Source organism: Myodes glareolus, chromosome 3 (genome assembly GCF_982192425.1).
Source record: "Myodes glareolus chromosome 3, mMyoGla1.1, whole genome shotgun sequence".
NCBI lineage: Eukaryota > Metazoa > Chordata > Mammalia > Rodentia > Cricetidae > Myodes > Myodes glareolus.
Genome location: NC_142028.1, coordinates 15,333,058 through 15,348,752, shown reverse-complemented (window position 1 = coordinate 15,348,752; position 15,695 = coordinate 15,333,058). Strand labels below are relative to the sequence as shown.

General features: G+C 41.0%; 1 protein-coding gene across 2 annotated transcripts in view; it reads left to right on the top strand.

Annotated features, from left to right (window-relative positions):
• Ptpro (protein tyrosine phosphatase receptor type O) overlaps nucleotides 1–15,695 on the top strand; it is a 207,464-nt gene that overhangs the window by 110,856 nt on the left and 80,913 nt on the right. For both annotated transcript variants that reach the window (XM_048432467.3, XM_048432466.3), the window contains exons 3-7: nucleotides 4,823–4,981; nucleotides 5,851–6,003; nucleotides 7,807–8,247; nucleotides 10,552–10,713; nucleotides 15,220–15,416. In XM_048432467.3, coding sequence (XP_048288424.3) covers nucleotides 4,823–4,981; nucleotides 5,851–6,003; nucleotides 7,807–8,247; nucleotides 10,552–10,713; nucleotides 15,220–15,416 — 1,112 coding nt within the window. The remainder of the gene's footprint in view (nucleotides 1–4,822; nucleotides 4,982–5,850; nucleotides 6,004–7,806; nucleotides 8,248–10,551; nucleotides 10,714–15,219; nucleotides 15,417–15,695) is intronic.

Genomic DNA, 15,695 nt, shown 5'->3' with positions numbered 1-15,695 from the left:
GGGAGTGGGAACTGGGATTGGTATATAAAATGAAAAAAGACGGGTTTTTTTCTTTTCAAAAAATAAAAATTAAATTAAATAAAGAATTCGAAAAAGAATTATGTCAAACATGTAATTAGACAAAAACAAGGCCTTACTGTGTGTCATATTTTTATTATTTATTAGAAGCAAAATAAAGATCAATTAATATTGGGATTGCTAGTCAAAAGAGGACAGCAAATTCTTGCTCAGTCGTCTACATTTTGCTCTTTCCTTAAAGGCAAAAGAAAGTGGGAGCCATAGGATCATGTTCAAGTACATACTTGTCTCTGTTAGGAATATTTCTTAATATTAGCTCCCTGCCGACGCAAAAATTCCCAACCAAGCCAAATCAAAACAAGTCAAATTAAGAAATACCCAGATTTAATGGGAGATCTGCGCTCTCTGGTGGCCCTCCAAGGGGGAACCGGAACCGGGAAGCTGCAGGACCGCGACCCCCAGGAGGAAGAAAGGAAGACCACCTGTTCCTCTCTCAGGAGATCACTTAAGTACCCTGGGGAGTGGTCCTGACCCCATCCCCAGGGAGGGGTCAGGATCTGGCCTGCTGGGATTTGGAGTCCAGACCAGGCTTGGGGGCTGGGATAGATGCGAGGGACTGGGGCCTACCTCCCAACTTGACAGTTTCCAAGTCATGAAGGAAACTGAAACTCTAGTGGCGTAGAAAGGGGCCTTGCTGAGGTCCAGGTATAAAGAGGGTAATCTTGGGTTTGAACTCCAGTTAGCAAAAGAATCAACATGTGCCATGCTACACCAGGCACAGCTGGACTTTCCACCTAGAAAAGGGCACAAAGATAATCTCAACGCCAAGACAAAGCCCAACCATGGAACTTGGTAAAAGTCTGCAACAAGTACCATAGCACTCACAATATGAAGGATCCCAGAATGAGTGGCCACGGTAGTTGAGAAAGGACAATGACTGTTTTAGTTTTAAAAGTGGAAAAAATGAGCAATTAGCTTAGAGCTCATGCTTCAAGTCACATAAAGAAACCTACATTCACAGTGACAGTTGTCAAACCAAATAATAGTTCAGAGTCTATTTATACAGTATATTCGCAATGTTCACAGACATAAAGATCAGAATAATACTAATTCTCCACCAACAAACAAACAAAACATGGCACAAATGAAGTACATAGAATATATATAATGGAATTGAAATCTTTTGAAATAAAAAACAATTATTTAGACTAAATTAAAAGTTTGCTTTGCTGATGTTTTTATTTAAATTATTTTTTAGACAATATATTTTGACCATAGTTTTTTACTTTCTCCAATTTTTTCTAGATCCTTCCCATCTCACTACCCACTCATATTTATGTTTTTTACCTTTCTTTCTAAAAAAAATCAAAACAAACTAAAATGAAAGAATAAGACAAAAATACCAAAATATATATATAAACAAAAACATAGATTCTGTTTTCAGTTGGCCAATTATTTCTTTGTGTGGGGCCTGCCTAGATAAGAATGATATATCCAGTTACACATTATTGGAGAAAACTGATTTCCCTTTTGCCAGCAAGTATCATTTGCACGTAGCTTCTTCTTTGGGGTGGGACTCTGTCTACTTCCCTGTCTCAGGGCTGAAACCCCATCTGACTTGAACCTATGCAGCCCCTGTGTGTGCTGCCACAGTCTGTAGATGGAAGCTTCTGTCCTGTCTGGTCTAGCACCCATTCAACCCCAAAGAAACACACAGAGGCTTGCATTAATTATAAATTGTTTGGCCTATTAGCTCAGGCTTATTATTAACTAGCTCTTACAATTTTAATTAATCCATAATTCTTGTCTATGTTAGGTACATGGCTTGGTACCTTTTTTCAGTAAGGCATTATCATCTTGATTCCTCTGCATCTGGCTGACAACTAAGTTTTCTGCCTTTTTTCTTTCCAGAATTCTCCTAGTCTGGTTGCCCCACCTACACTTCCTGCCTGGTTCTTAGCCAATAAACATTTTAATAAACCAATATGAGTGACAAATCTTTTTTGGTTTTTTTTTTGACAAAATTTCTCTGTAGTTTTGGAACCTGTCCTATAACAAGCTCTTGTAAACTCACAGAAATCCACCTGCCCCCCACCAGTGCTGGTATTAAATGCATGTGCTACCACTGTCCATCACAAGTGACAAATCTTTACAGTGTACAAGAGCATTATTCCACAGCAACAGTCTCTGTGAATTCATATATGCATTAGTCCTGTTGTACCTGGAATATGCTGTTTTCTTGGAGCCATCCATGACCTCTAGCTCTTACAATCTTTCTTCCTTCTCTTCTGCATAGATCCCTGGGTATTAAGGAGAAGGGCATGATAAAGACTTCCCATTTGGGACTGAGTTCTCCGAAGTTTCTCATTCTCTATGCATTGACCAGTTGTGGGTTTCTGTGTCATGTCCTGTCTTAGTTAAGTTTTCTATTGCTGTGAAGAGACATCATGACTATAACTCCTACAAAGGAAAACATTTACTTGGGGTAATTCCCTTGCAGTTCAGATGTTCAGTCCATTTTTGTCATGGAACGAAGCAAGGTAGTAAGTATGCAGGCAGATATGGTGCTGGAGAAGGTGCTGAGTGTTCTACATCCTTAGATGTAGGCAACAGGAAATGGTTTGTCTCACTGGGTGTAGTTTGAGCAAAGGAGACCAGCCCCATAGTGGCACATGTCCTCGAACAAGCCCCCCCCCCATTCCAACATGATCACATCTCCTAATAGGGCCACATCCTGTGGGGACCATTTTCTTTGAAACTACCACAGATTAATTACTGCAAGAAGAAGCTTCTCTGAGAAGGCAAAGTGATGCATTGATCTATGTATATGGCAATACATCATTAGGTGTCATTTTATTGCTATGCTTCCTTATCCAAATAGTATTGATAGAATTTCTTCTAGGGCCCATGGTTCTTGGTCTTGATACTTCTAAAGTATTAGAAATAGGTTCTATTTCATGGGCTGGGACTTAAATAAAAAAAAGTGGTTGGTTGCGCTCATAACATTTGGTCACTACTGCAGGCTCAGGCCACGCGGTTTGCAGGAGAGAGAAATTGACAATGATCTACATCCTTCAGTAGCCTACAAGGTACCTCCCATTGACACTAGTCAGTAGGGGTTGAGCTACTAGATGGACCCATTTGTGTTTGATGACATAAGTAAATTTTGTCTTCAGCAACAGGGCCTTACCATCAGGTTGTGTAGAGTAACCAACAACCTTGGCAGTGGCCCATGATGTGTGGGGCAGTCTTTGGGATACCTTTGGCCATTGGTCAAGCTAGTTATTAAAGCTAAAATAATTGTTTAAATCAAATTTTACCACTGAATAAATAGAATAAGTTGCATACTGATGGCAGTTGGAGGAGCAGTTGTATGATAGCACTGTGCATATGCCCCATAATTTAAACAGAACTGAGGGAAGATGAACCTATATTTAGGGATGACTACGAGAATTGTCAAGAAATAAATCTGCAGACCAGCAGAACATTCTAAGTACTTAGTAGGGTAATTAAAAATAAGGTCATATCTAAATAATACATGATGATGAAATAGCAGATTATCAAGGATAAGTAAATAGCTTTGGAAGGTACCAGAGGACAACACAGGGGACTCACTTAGCTGGAGAGAAGTCCTCTGCTCCTTATTCATTGGTGTAAGAACACAGTGAAGCCTTTGCTTCAAAGCACTGACAGAAAATATGCCTTCCAAAAATGCTATAGCCAGCTCCATTGAGAATAAAAGGGGCAAAGGAAATGTCTGATACACAGAATCTATGGGAATTTAACAGTCATAATGTTGAGTTAAAGAATTATTCATAGATGTATTTCAAAAACCATAAATTATGGCTCCCCGTGAGATGACACCATACTTGCGACACACTCCTAATGGACTGAGTTAGATCTCAGGAAGCCACATAAAGGTAGTAGAGAACAGATTCAACAAAGGTGTCCTCTGACCTGCACAGTCTCCAGGACAGGTGTGCCCACCTGTGCATATCAAACATATAATGATAATAATAATAATGATAGCAATAATAATTTAAAAATCAACTAATAATACAAAATTATTCAAATAAAACATATCTACTTCCCTTTTTGGAAGGGCAGAGAAACTGGTTCTGTAAGAACGGTGCGCATAGGACATATGAAAAACAATCATGGGCTTTTTAGATCATGTACATCTAATGTTTCATGATAAATCAAAATCAAACAGATTAAGACTATCCTTGAGCTTCTGTAGAGAAAGAGGCTTAATATACATCATATAAATGATCATATTCATAACACTGAGTGGTTTGCCCTCTTGTCTGTAACAGAAAAATTACAAAATTCATATGAAGAAATAAATGACCCCATAAATATTTATCATTGCCTACAGCCAAAAATGCTTTTTGTTACCTGTCTATTACTGATATCTAATTTAGTTGGCACAAGGAAAATGAATGAAGAATTTGCTGATACAGACAGACGCTGCCACAAAGCCTATTAAATTGTATATGACAAGCATTATAAACTCCAGGTTTGCATTATGTTTGTTTAGTGAATTGAGACATTGATATTTGTACTTCCTAACCTCCAAAGCTGTTGTGAGTGAGAAATTGAAAGTCGAGTCTGAGAGCTATTTGAAAAGCAGACAAGGTCCACCAAAAGTGTGCATTGTTAATTACTGCTGAGACTCAGAGAAGGTCTTTGTGGATGAAGGACAATTGTAAAAGTGGGAGTGAGACTGCATCAGAGCAACAATGCGTTCATGGACTAATGATGGCTCCATCCCTCTCTCTGTCACCACTCTTTCCCCCTGTAGAACCTTTGCCTGTAACCAGTGTCTCCATATATGACTACAAACCTTCTCCTGAAACACGAGTACTGTTTGAAATTCATTATCCAGAAAAATACAACGTGTTCAGCAGAGTAAACATCAGCTACTGGGAAGGAAGGGACTTCAGGACGATGCTCTACAAAGGTGAGAGGCAAGAGGAGGCTGGAGAAGCGATGGCTATTAATTTTCTGCAGACTTTTTCTGGATGATCTTGCTTACTCTAAGGAGTCTGTATAATTCGCTACTTGACTGACAAATGAGCCATTAGGAAAAAGTTATTGATTCAAGAAAAGCCTTGTTGTGAGGGGTCTTACCATATCCAGCTCATCCGCTGAGAATTGGAAGTCATAAATACAAAATGAGAAATTCTCACGTTGGCTTGGATTGTGTTATTCTTGCCAAAGGTGGCATGTCTGCTCCAGGACACAAAGTCAAGACAGTTTAGAGACAACCACACCCACAGCACTTCCCTCTGGGCAGGACGGCTCTCAGTCCTAGCAAGTGGGCAGCTTTCTCTCACTTCTACTGGAGAGGATCTAAGATTATTCTCAAAAGCAAAAGGTGGTATTTTGGGTTCCTATGTGACCCAAAATATTGTCGGGTAAACCAATGAATATCCTACAAAAGACACTTTCTACAGGAGAAGAACCTTCCTGTACACTTGCTGTTTCTTTTGTCATAAAGTGCTAACTCACTTATTTTTCCTATTAATAGAGAGCTAACATAAACCTAATCTCCATAATTCCTGTATACACAGAACATTCAGAAGATAAAAAAATAATTTTAATTGTGTCAAATCATGTTAGGAACGCTGACAGTTTAAAAACAAAGACTTTTCAGGATTAGGGGCACAGGCTCAGTTTTTCTCTAGCCTCCCAGTTCATTTTTACTGACTGTGGCAGGCATTGAGGGAAAAGTCATTTTGTGGATATTTAAATTTAACTGGGACTTTCTCCAAGTATGTGACATTACGAAGCTCCTAATTTTAAAGTAACCGGTCTTTCCCTTCTCAGACTTCTTTAAGGGGAAAACAGTATTTAACCACTGGCTACCAGGAATATGCTACAGCAACATAACCTTTCAGTTAGTATCTGAGGCAACGTTTAACAAAAGTACTCTGGTGGAGTACAGCGGCGTGGGCCACGAACCCAAGCAACACAGAACGGGTAAGTCTTCAGAGGAATCGAACCTCATGAGAAAATAGATCAAGAAAATAGGTGCTGCTGTGTGTTTATTTTTAATGTTCCTAAGGGAAAAACTTCATAATATTTCTAAGAAATATTTTGTCACAACGCTAAGAAAGAACTTTTTATAACAAAGAGAAAATTTGAATCCATATTAAATAGATCTAAGCAAAATATTCAAGAAGAAAAATCTAAACTAAATCAATGTAAGCTTAGTTTTTATGTTTTTGAATAAAATTACAGATGATAGTCTTAAAAGTTATAACCAAGTTACTTAACTGGATCTGATAGATTTTGCTTACTCTATAACCTTGACCAGTGTCCACACTGAATAAAGGCAGGTGGCAGACATTCCAATACAGATAATTGACTATTGAAAGGAAATATTAGGACTCAGGCAAGCCTAAAGCTTTCAGTTCTCATCTTAGTAGCATTGGTAATAAGGAAAACCCTTATGGACCGTGAGAAGACTTGGAGGCAAGGAGTGGGGGTGGATATAATCAAAATACACTGCACACCTGTATGAAATTCTCAAGCCACTAAAAATACTGCAGACAAAACTACACACATACTACCAAATATCATCGTTTAACCAGTGTTGAGGGTACCTGATGTGTTCAGTAATGCTGGAGAGCCCATTCTCATGAGGATGGGGATTCATCAGGATAAACCACCCAGGCCCCTTTCTGTCTGGAATTCTGTGTCAGGATTCCCAGTTCATTCCATCAAGACAGGAAGCTCTTAAGTAATTTCCCTTAAACTGATGCCCACCATTCCAATTGTACATTTCATATTCTGTTCCAATAAAGACACATCGATGACCACTGTTTTTCATCTGGACATGGTCCTAATTCTAAGAAAGATAAGAAATAGAGACCAATGAGACAGGCAATCTGTCCTCGGAAAGGGTGTCATCTGACACAAAGGGCAGTAAGGCAGAATGAGATCAGTAGCACAGCAGAGCTATGAAGGAGGAGGATGAATCTTTGCCTACATGTCCATGGAGAGGGAATTGGAGGGGCCGTTTGATAGGCGGTTAGAAACTGTTGTGGGCAGAGGATGTACCAGTTGTCTTTATGACTTGCTATCTGTAGAACAAACATGTTTCCATAACCCATAGTTCCTGTGTGTTCATATGGTTCATTTCAGAGATGGGACTGTGTATTCTGATAGCTAAAAGCAAATCATATTGGCATTTTAAGATACCCAGGGACAGAGACACATGTTTTCTTAAAGTCAGATTGCTTTGCATAACTCTGCTTGAGAAGAAGTCCAATTACTACATCAACATGTACAAGACTACTTGTACAGTCTCACAAGTTAATACATTTGCAATGTGAAGAGCGAGATGCTGAGAGATGAACTATATATATATATATATATATATATATAGTTTTTATACAATATAGTTTATGCAATATAGTTTTATACAATATAGTTTTTGTACTATATATGTTAGAAGTTTATATGATTTGCTTAAAAACCACAATTGTTCATAACACTTTCTCTGTGGCTGTCCAGAGATGCAGCCTAACCATCTGAGGTCATTCTCCTGGACCCACATGAAAGAAGGACAGATCCAACTTTTTGAAATTATCCTCTGATCTCCATATGTGGCATGTGGGTACGCGTGCGCACACACAAACACAACATGAAAGTTTTAAATTGTTTTCTGCGAATTAGAAGCAAAGTTAAACTGTACTTGATAAGTCTGTATGTTGGACTCAGGAGTAAAGGGATATTCAGTTCACAGTGAAAAAGCTACCTGAAAACTCTCTTCCACAGCTCCATATCCTCCGCGAAATATCTCCGTTCGCTTTGTCAACTTGAACAAGAACTGGGAAGAGCCAAGTGGGAGCTTCCCCGATGACTCATTCCTCAAAGGGCAGGATACAGTTGGAAGGGACAGACTCTTCCATTTCCCTGAGGAAACTCCGGAGACTCCCCCCAACAATGTGTCTTCCGGTTGGCCTGACCTAAACAGCACGGACTATGAAAGCACATCTCAGCCCTACTGGTGGGACAGTGCGTCTGCGACCCCTGAGAACGAGGAGGACTTTGTCAGCGTGCTGCCTGTGGACTATGACAGCGACAGCACACTCGGCCGGACAGAGAAACCCACGTCTGACCCTTTCTCTGCCTTCCCGGTGCAGATGACGCTGAGCTGGTTACCGCCCAAACCACCCACAGCCTTCGATGGGTTCAATATCCTCATAGAGAGGGAAGGTGAGGCAGTGGGAAGGTGGAGGATGTAAATGGTGCCAAGGGAAGGGGACTGAAGTGATTTTGAAACCTCAACTCAGGGAGGGAGAGGGACACGCAGTCAAAGAGGGACTTTAATTGACTATTGCATATGGCCTGAAAGCATAAAACCAAAATACACAGATTAGATCAGAATTTTAATATTTGGGTGATTATCAAGTTACAGTCATTGCAAACTTTACACATTTCTCTGGCCAGCATTTCACATATCCCAGGCTACTAAATAATACCTTATATTCAGAATACTTTGAACTAGAAACAGGACCACCAAACATACATAACACAGCCTACCCTTAATAAATGTTGTTTACTTATGCACATAGTTGAGGCTTCAATAAATAGTTCTTCTACAAAGTGACTACTTCCAGATGTCTGTGCTCCGTGGCCAACCTGAGTATGATGGATGTGGCCTTTGGAACTGGTGATCAAATTTGCCCCATCGAGTTCATAGTAAATGGAAAATATGCAGGAGATGATAGTATCCCCACCATAGTTGATACACTGATTTGATTTCATCCATCATTTGAAACTATGTGTGTGTGCGTGCGCGCGTGCATGCATGCAAAAGATAAAAAAGAGAGTTTATGTGTGCCTGTAAGTCTGTGTGCTTGCGTGCACATGTATGTGTGTACATGCGTGCGCACGTATGTGTGTGCATGCGTGCGTACATGCATGTGTATGTGCGTGTGTATGCATGTGCGTGCAAGAGAGAAAGGAGAAAGAGTTTATATGTGTACCTGTAAGTCTGTATGTTTGTGCACACACGTATGTGTATGTGCATGCCTGAGTGCATGTGTGTGTGTGTGTGCATATGTATGTGTGTGTATGTGTGTGTGTGCTATTTTTTGAGACAGAGTCTCGTATAGCCTTGGTTGGCCTAATATTTGACGTGTAGCTAAGGATTATCTTGGGCTTCTGGCCTTTACACGTTCACCTCTAAGTGCTGTGATTACAGGTGTGTGCCACCACACCAGCCAGACTCATACATTGTATTATATCATATTATAGTATATATTATATAACGTTATAAAAACAGAGCTATAGTGTAGCTCCATTGCTGGGTTTTTTTTTTGTGTTGCTTATTGTTTGCTAGGGTTTAGCAAGAGCTCGTGTCCTTTCTGTTTTCCTGTCTAGTATTTGGAGAGCAAAAGTTTCTGCCATTCAAGTTTGGAGCTAAGATGGCAGCCTTTATTTTATGGTGGGACTTCAGAATCATGTTGCCTTATTGTGAAAGCTGGTTGATTTTTATTTAGCAAAATGAGACAAAATAACTCTTCATTCTCGATTCTAGACAATAGTTATCAGGGGCACTCTAATGTTGCCTATAGGTATCTACTAGTTGTCTATTGTTCTTTTTTTTTTTTTTTTTTTTGAGACAGGGTTTCTCTGTAGTTTTAGTTTGGGAGCCTGTCCTGGAACTAGCTCTTGTAGACCAAGTGGGCCTTGAACTCACAGAGATCCACCTGCCTCTGCCTCTCTAGTACTGGGATTAAAGGCGTGCGGCACCACCCTCAGCTGCCTATTTGTTCTTAAAGTTCCTTTCATCTTTTGTCTTTGTTTGTTTGTTTCTCAGTTTACTCTATGGAGCAGAGTATTTTGTAACTCAAAACACTTTTTTACAGCCTATTTTCAAGAAAGTTCAATTAAATCATGTATTTATCTGACTGTGCTGTGCTTTTTTGGAGACTGCTGTTGCCAAATAATAGTAACAGCTTCAACCGAAGTTATAAACTGCGGGAGGCAGACACAGAGGCAGCTTAGAATAAACGTTACCATCCGCAGTGCTGGAGCAAATAGACGGAGGCGGAAACTGGCGTGTCTTTGAACCAGAAGCAACCCAATATTTAAAAGACATTTAATGCTGCAGGAACTTAGTGAGGTATTTAGTGAGAACTAATTACGTATCATCTTTGCCAAAGTCATACAGGGAGGGCAGCAAACGCTGTCTTTCCCCCATTTCTCTTATGTACATGATTGTGTTAGGTGAGTGTGAGTGAATACCACACACCATGTGATGGATTGGGACACTATATTTTAGGTTTGACATTTTAAAGTATTATGAATACAACTTGAGCTTGAGTTGACTTTTCTCATTTATAGTGCCTTCGTCTTAGAGGTATGGTTGAATTTGGGAAAAAAAAAGAAATACAATAATACATTTTATAAGCCTAACCAGTTTTCCTGTATCCTGGGCCCTGCCAGGTGTCAATTCACATGTCTTCTAATTTTGCCTCTTTTTTTTTTGTGGCTTTTTTGTATTTGATCTAGAGAACTTTACTGACTATTTGACAGTGGATGAAGAAGCCCACGAATTTGTTGCAGAACTGAAGGAGCCTGGGAAATATAAACTCTCGGTGACAACCTTTAGTTCCTCAGGTGTCTGTGAGCCTCGGAAAAGCCAGTCAGCAAAGTCGCTCAGCTTTTATATCAGTAAGTAGCCCAGGGATGACCCTGCACTCACAGGGGAGCTGGAACCACGGAACTTCTGAGGTTAATGATGCCTGGGTGTCAATTATTCACCAGCCCCAGGGATGCTGGGTCCGGAGAGGGTGTGCAGGAAAAGAAGTACATGTATGTTTAATAGCAAATCTGCCTCAGGAGTTAACCACAGGATTTTTTTTGTCACTGTTGTAATAATTGAACATTTATTAAGCCAGCCTTCCACACCAGTTATAACCATGTCTCCAAGGATGTGCACACACAGTTTGGGAAATATCACTTTTGTTTGAGGCTGTAATAAAATTTAGCATTATAGGATTATGTGGGGGAGAAATTTAGTTAGAGTACTGAATGTGTACAGAACTCAAAAACTCCAGCTGATTCAAGCCTTCTGGGTCCCCACACAGTTGGCAGGAGAAGACAGGGAGTCCTCAAGGCCCAGTACTGAGTTAAGGGGAGGCTTCTAAGAATCCTGTGAGCTTTGACAACAGAGCAAAAGTGGGGCTCTCTGAGTTACAGAAACTCTTTAGACAAACTCTGGCCACTGGAAGCCCACAGGCTGAAAATCAGTTACTTAACTTACCAGACGCTAAATGTGCCTTTACATTAACAAAAGCCAAAGTCAGGAAACAGATTAAATAAAGGTAGCTTTCCAAAGGCAATAGTCTGTATAATTTCTGTCCTCTTCCTGAAGGAACCAAATACTACCTTGCCGTGAAATAACCTTCAAAAGGTAGGTAGTCAGAGGCAGGAGATCAGCTCACTTAGCAGCTTCAACACACTGAAAATCTTCCCACACAGGATTTACACTTAAGGAACAAAGCCCAGCACCACAGAGAGGCCTCTAGAGTCTTCAAAGGGACAAAGGATATTGGGAATCACCTGGGGTGTGTATCAGATATAAGAGATGTTTCTATAGGAGATCACCCATGACACAACACCAAGATGAGCCTTCAGTTTGCTCTCGAGTCTGAAAACTTTTTGCTAACCAGGAGGTCACCTTGCTCAAGTGCTAATGGCTGCCATGGAAACTCAATGCATGGTGGCAGCCACATTGGCCTTTCTTTTCTTAGCACTTCAGGTGGGTTCCTGAGCACAGAGCACAAAACATAGAACTTGGTATGGGAGATTCGTCTAGATTTTTTGGTCATATATTCTTTTTTAATTTTTTATTGTTTTTATTGCACTCTCCATTTCTCTCCGCTCCCCTCCCATCAACTCTGCTCATTCCGTGTGTCTGTGGGGGCTCACATACATCTCACAACGCACTTGTGGAATCAGAGGAGAGCTCACGAGAATCAGTTCTCTCCTTCCACCACATAGGACCAAGGATCAAACTCAAGCTGTTAGACTTCCCTCAAAGTGCCTTTCCTTCTGAGCCATCTCTCTAGCCTTCAGATGACTTCTTAAGAAGACCCTTAGAGCCACTGTGAATACATCAGAGTTGTTTATACACATGATTATTGCAAAGAGATTGCTTTTAATATTTGTGTGAAAACCTTTTCTTTGCCAGTGAAAGAATATTTTAAGTGCTTGAAACAGTCTATTTAAATGCATAGATGCAAGCACAGTGTACAGGCTCCTTTGGTTTAAAACAATGTAACAGACTGTAGATACAAATACTTATACTTACTGGGTAGGTGAGTAAGTACAAACTAAATAGTGTTTTCAGTCCATGCTGATGGGATTAATAACATCAAGATACATATACATGTGTTGACTGAGCTTTTCTGTCCCGCCTGGTTCCCGCAATTGTTAAGTCCCCAAGAAATCACACAGAGGTCTACATTAGTTATAAACTGATAGGCCTAGTAGCTCGGACTTCTTATTAACTCTTATAACTTATATTAGCCCATTATTCTTGTCTATGTTAGACATGTGGCTCAGTACCTTATTTGGTGGGGCAATCACATCTTGCTTCTCCTGTGGCTGGGACAGGACTGCAGACTAGTTTTCCTCTTCCCAGAATTCTCCTGTTCTTGTTGCCCGCCTCTACTTCCTGTCTAGTTGTTCCACCTATACTTCCTGCCTGGCTACTGGCCAATCAGCGTTTATTTAAAATATAATTGACAGAATACAAATCATTGTCCCTCACCTTACATGTTACTAAATCATGACTCAAATGTGTAGAATTGAAGCCTTTCCCAAACATGAGAATATTGGCACACATTCTTACATCAGCCCCCTCTGGTCCTATCAAGAGCGTGCTTGTTTTCAGTGCTAGGGACTGAGCTCAGAGCCTTGTCTATGATCGACAAGCACTACCACCATGCTGCATCCTCAATTCCTCATTATATTTGTATTTTAAGACAGGGTCTCACTCAGACACTTAAGTTGGTTTTGGAATCTTAATGAATTCAGATGGGTCTTGATCTTACCACTTTTCTGTCTGGCCTTTCAGATAGCTAGGATTCAGAAGTTTGCTCCACCATGCCTGGCTTGGAGGAACACATCTGTTGTTCCCATATTTTACATGAAAAAGCAAATCTATGACTTTCACATGTGTCAAGACCAAGACTGGAATTGAAGGTTCTCTGATGATGCTGTTTTCCACAGCACTAGCAGTGTCCCTTACCTTAGGGTCAACTGTGCTGCCAGATCCAAACACTCTTGTCTTCATGACATTGGGCAGAGCATCTGAATCTCTGAGATCCAGTTTCCTCATTAATAAGTAAAGGCACTGTATCTCTTATTTTTATTCGTATGTATCTATGCATGTATTTAGTTTTTGAGAAGAGTCTCACGCCCCTGACTCAGGCTAACCTCAAACCCACTATGCAGATGAAGAGAATCTCGAAGACCTGATCCTCTTGCCTTCGCCTTCCACGTGTTGGGATTACAGGTATACAATATCACACCCAGTTTATGGGATGCCGGGTCTCTGTAATGGCTGAGTCTAGCTCTGTAAAAGCTGGAGTCATCAAAGAGGAAAGAGCCTCAGTTGAGGAAATTCCTCCATGAGATCCAGCTGTAAGACATTTTCTCAATTAGTGATCAATTGTGGGAGGGCCCAGTCCATAGGGGATGTGCCATCCCTGGGTTAGTACTGGATTCTGTAAGAAAGCAGGCTGTGTAAGCCAGGGGAAGCAAGCCAGTAAGCAGCACTCCTCCATGGCTTTTGTATCAATTCCTGCCTCTAGGATCCTGTCCTGTCTGAGTTCCTGTCCTGACTTCCTCCAGTGATGGACTATGATCAGGAAATATAAGCCAAAAAATAAAAAAATAAAAAAAAAACCACCACCACCAACAACAACAACCCTTCCCTCCCCAACCTGCTTTTTGGTCACAGTGTTTTGTTGTAGCCAGAGAAACCCTAAGACAGCATCAAACCCAGGGCTTTGTGCCTTCTAGGCAAACAGTCCACCAACTGAACAGCACCCCTCGTCCACGGAGGATCTCTTCTTTTCTAGTGTTCCACGTGGTCCATTTGCACACACTGTAGCCCAGTTTCAGAGTCGCCGACCCACATGGAGAAAACTGTACCAATGACAATGAGAAAATAAGAATCTTGGGTCAACACTTTTCAGGGTCCATGGCGCTCCATCCAGAAAGCCATATGCATGGTTAAGAACACGGAGTTTTAAAATTCATTGTTTGAGAATTTCGTGTGTGTGTATAAAATGTTTTGTTCAAATCCAACTCCCAAACCCTAAAAACATGTATTTATAAAGTCTGACATCACATTTGTAAATCGTGAATTTTTTAAAAAAGAAATCCTATCCACTGCAGTTTCTTAATTTAAACTTGAGATTTAAGACCCATCCTTTTCTCCCTGATTTGGGATAAGAATTAACTAACTAGACTAGGAAGCATTTGAAATAGAACCTGATTGTAAAGGGCTCATCTCTCTGTCTTCACATTGTTTTTACAGTATGACTTGGCTCACATCACTTACGGGAGTCTGCCCCCATCCTCTTTAGTGGGGCCACCTGCTCCTTGCATGTCACTTTGCAAACTGAATGAAGGAAAGACAGGAAAGATGGGCATGACTACTCCCAGGCATGGTGGACGAGAATATTTATCATGGATATGAGGGAGGGTCCAGATGGCACTTCCACAGAGAATGTCAAAATACAACCCTTCCCCACTCCTCAAACATCACCCAAGACTTAGGCATCTTCTTGAACCCCACCAGCCTGTTGCCCATTTCACTAAGGCAGCCACAACCTGTCTTTTGGTTTCTGTTGCTATGACATTTTATTTGTTTGTATAAGATTATGGTAGTGGCTGCTTTGCAGCTCAAAGCAATTATTTCTAGAGAGACCCTCCTAACAAAGGAATTATAAACACTGATGAAATGCCACAGTGTTACGCCCTCTGATGAAGAGTTCACTGGAATATTCTCAGACGTACCTGACAACTGAAATCGAGCTTGTTTTTATCATTGCTGCTGCTGACACTATTACATAGAACACATAATGACCATTAAATCTAGAATCTTCTGTCTCCACTAGCTCAGCATACAACCTCCCTTTTACTGTGATTTGCAATGTCCAGGCCCCACAGGAGAGTGGATGGAAGAGCTGACCGAGAAGCCCCAGCACGTGAGCGTCCACGTCTTAAGCTCAACCACAGCCTTGATGTCGTGGACATCTTCGCAGGAGAATTACAACAGCACCATTGTGTCTGTGGTGTCCCTGACCTGCCAGAAGCAGAAGGAGAGCCAACGGCTAGAGAAGCAATACTGTACCCAGGTAAGGGACACTAAGACAAACACCCCCTGAAGGCCGTTTGAAACCCAACCCATGGTGATGCAAGATGGACCATTCCCCCATGCAGATTAACAAGACCTACCTCAGGATGCAGGAAATAAGTGGGCATGGCTGGTCAGTTCCTCTGCTCCTCTTACATTTGTCAGAGGTCACCTTCCCATCACTTCCGTGTCTTACTCAAGAGCCTCTGCTGAGTGCCTACTGTGTGTCCAGAGCTCAGAGAGATTCCGGAGTCTGAGGTTAATTCGAAGCATCCCGACC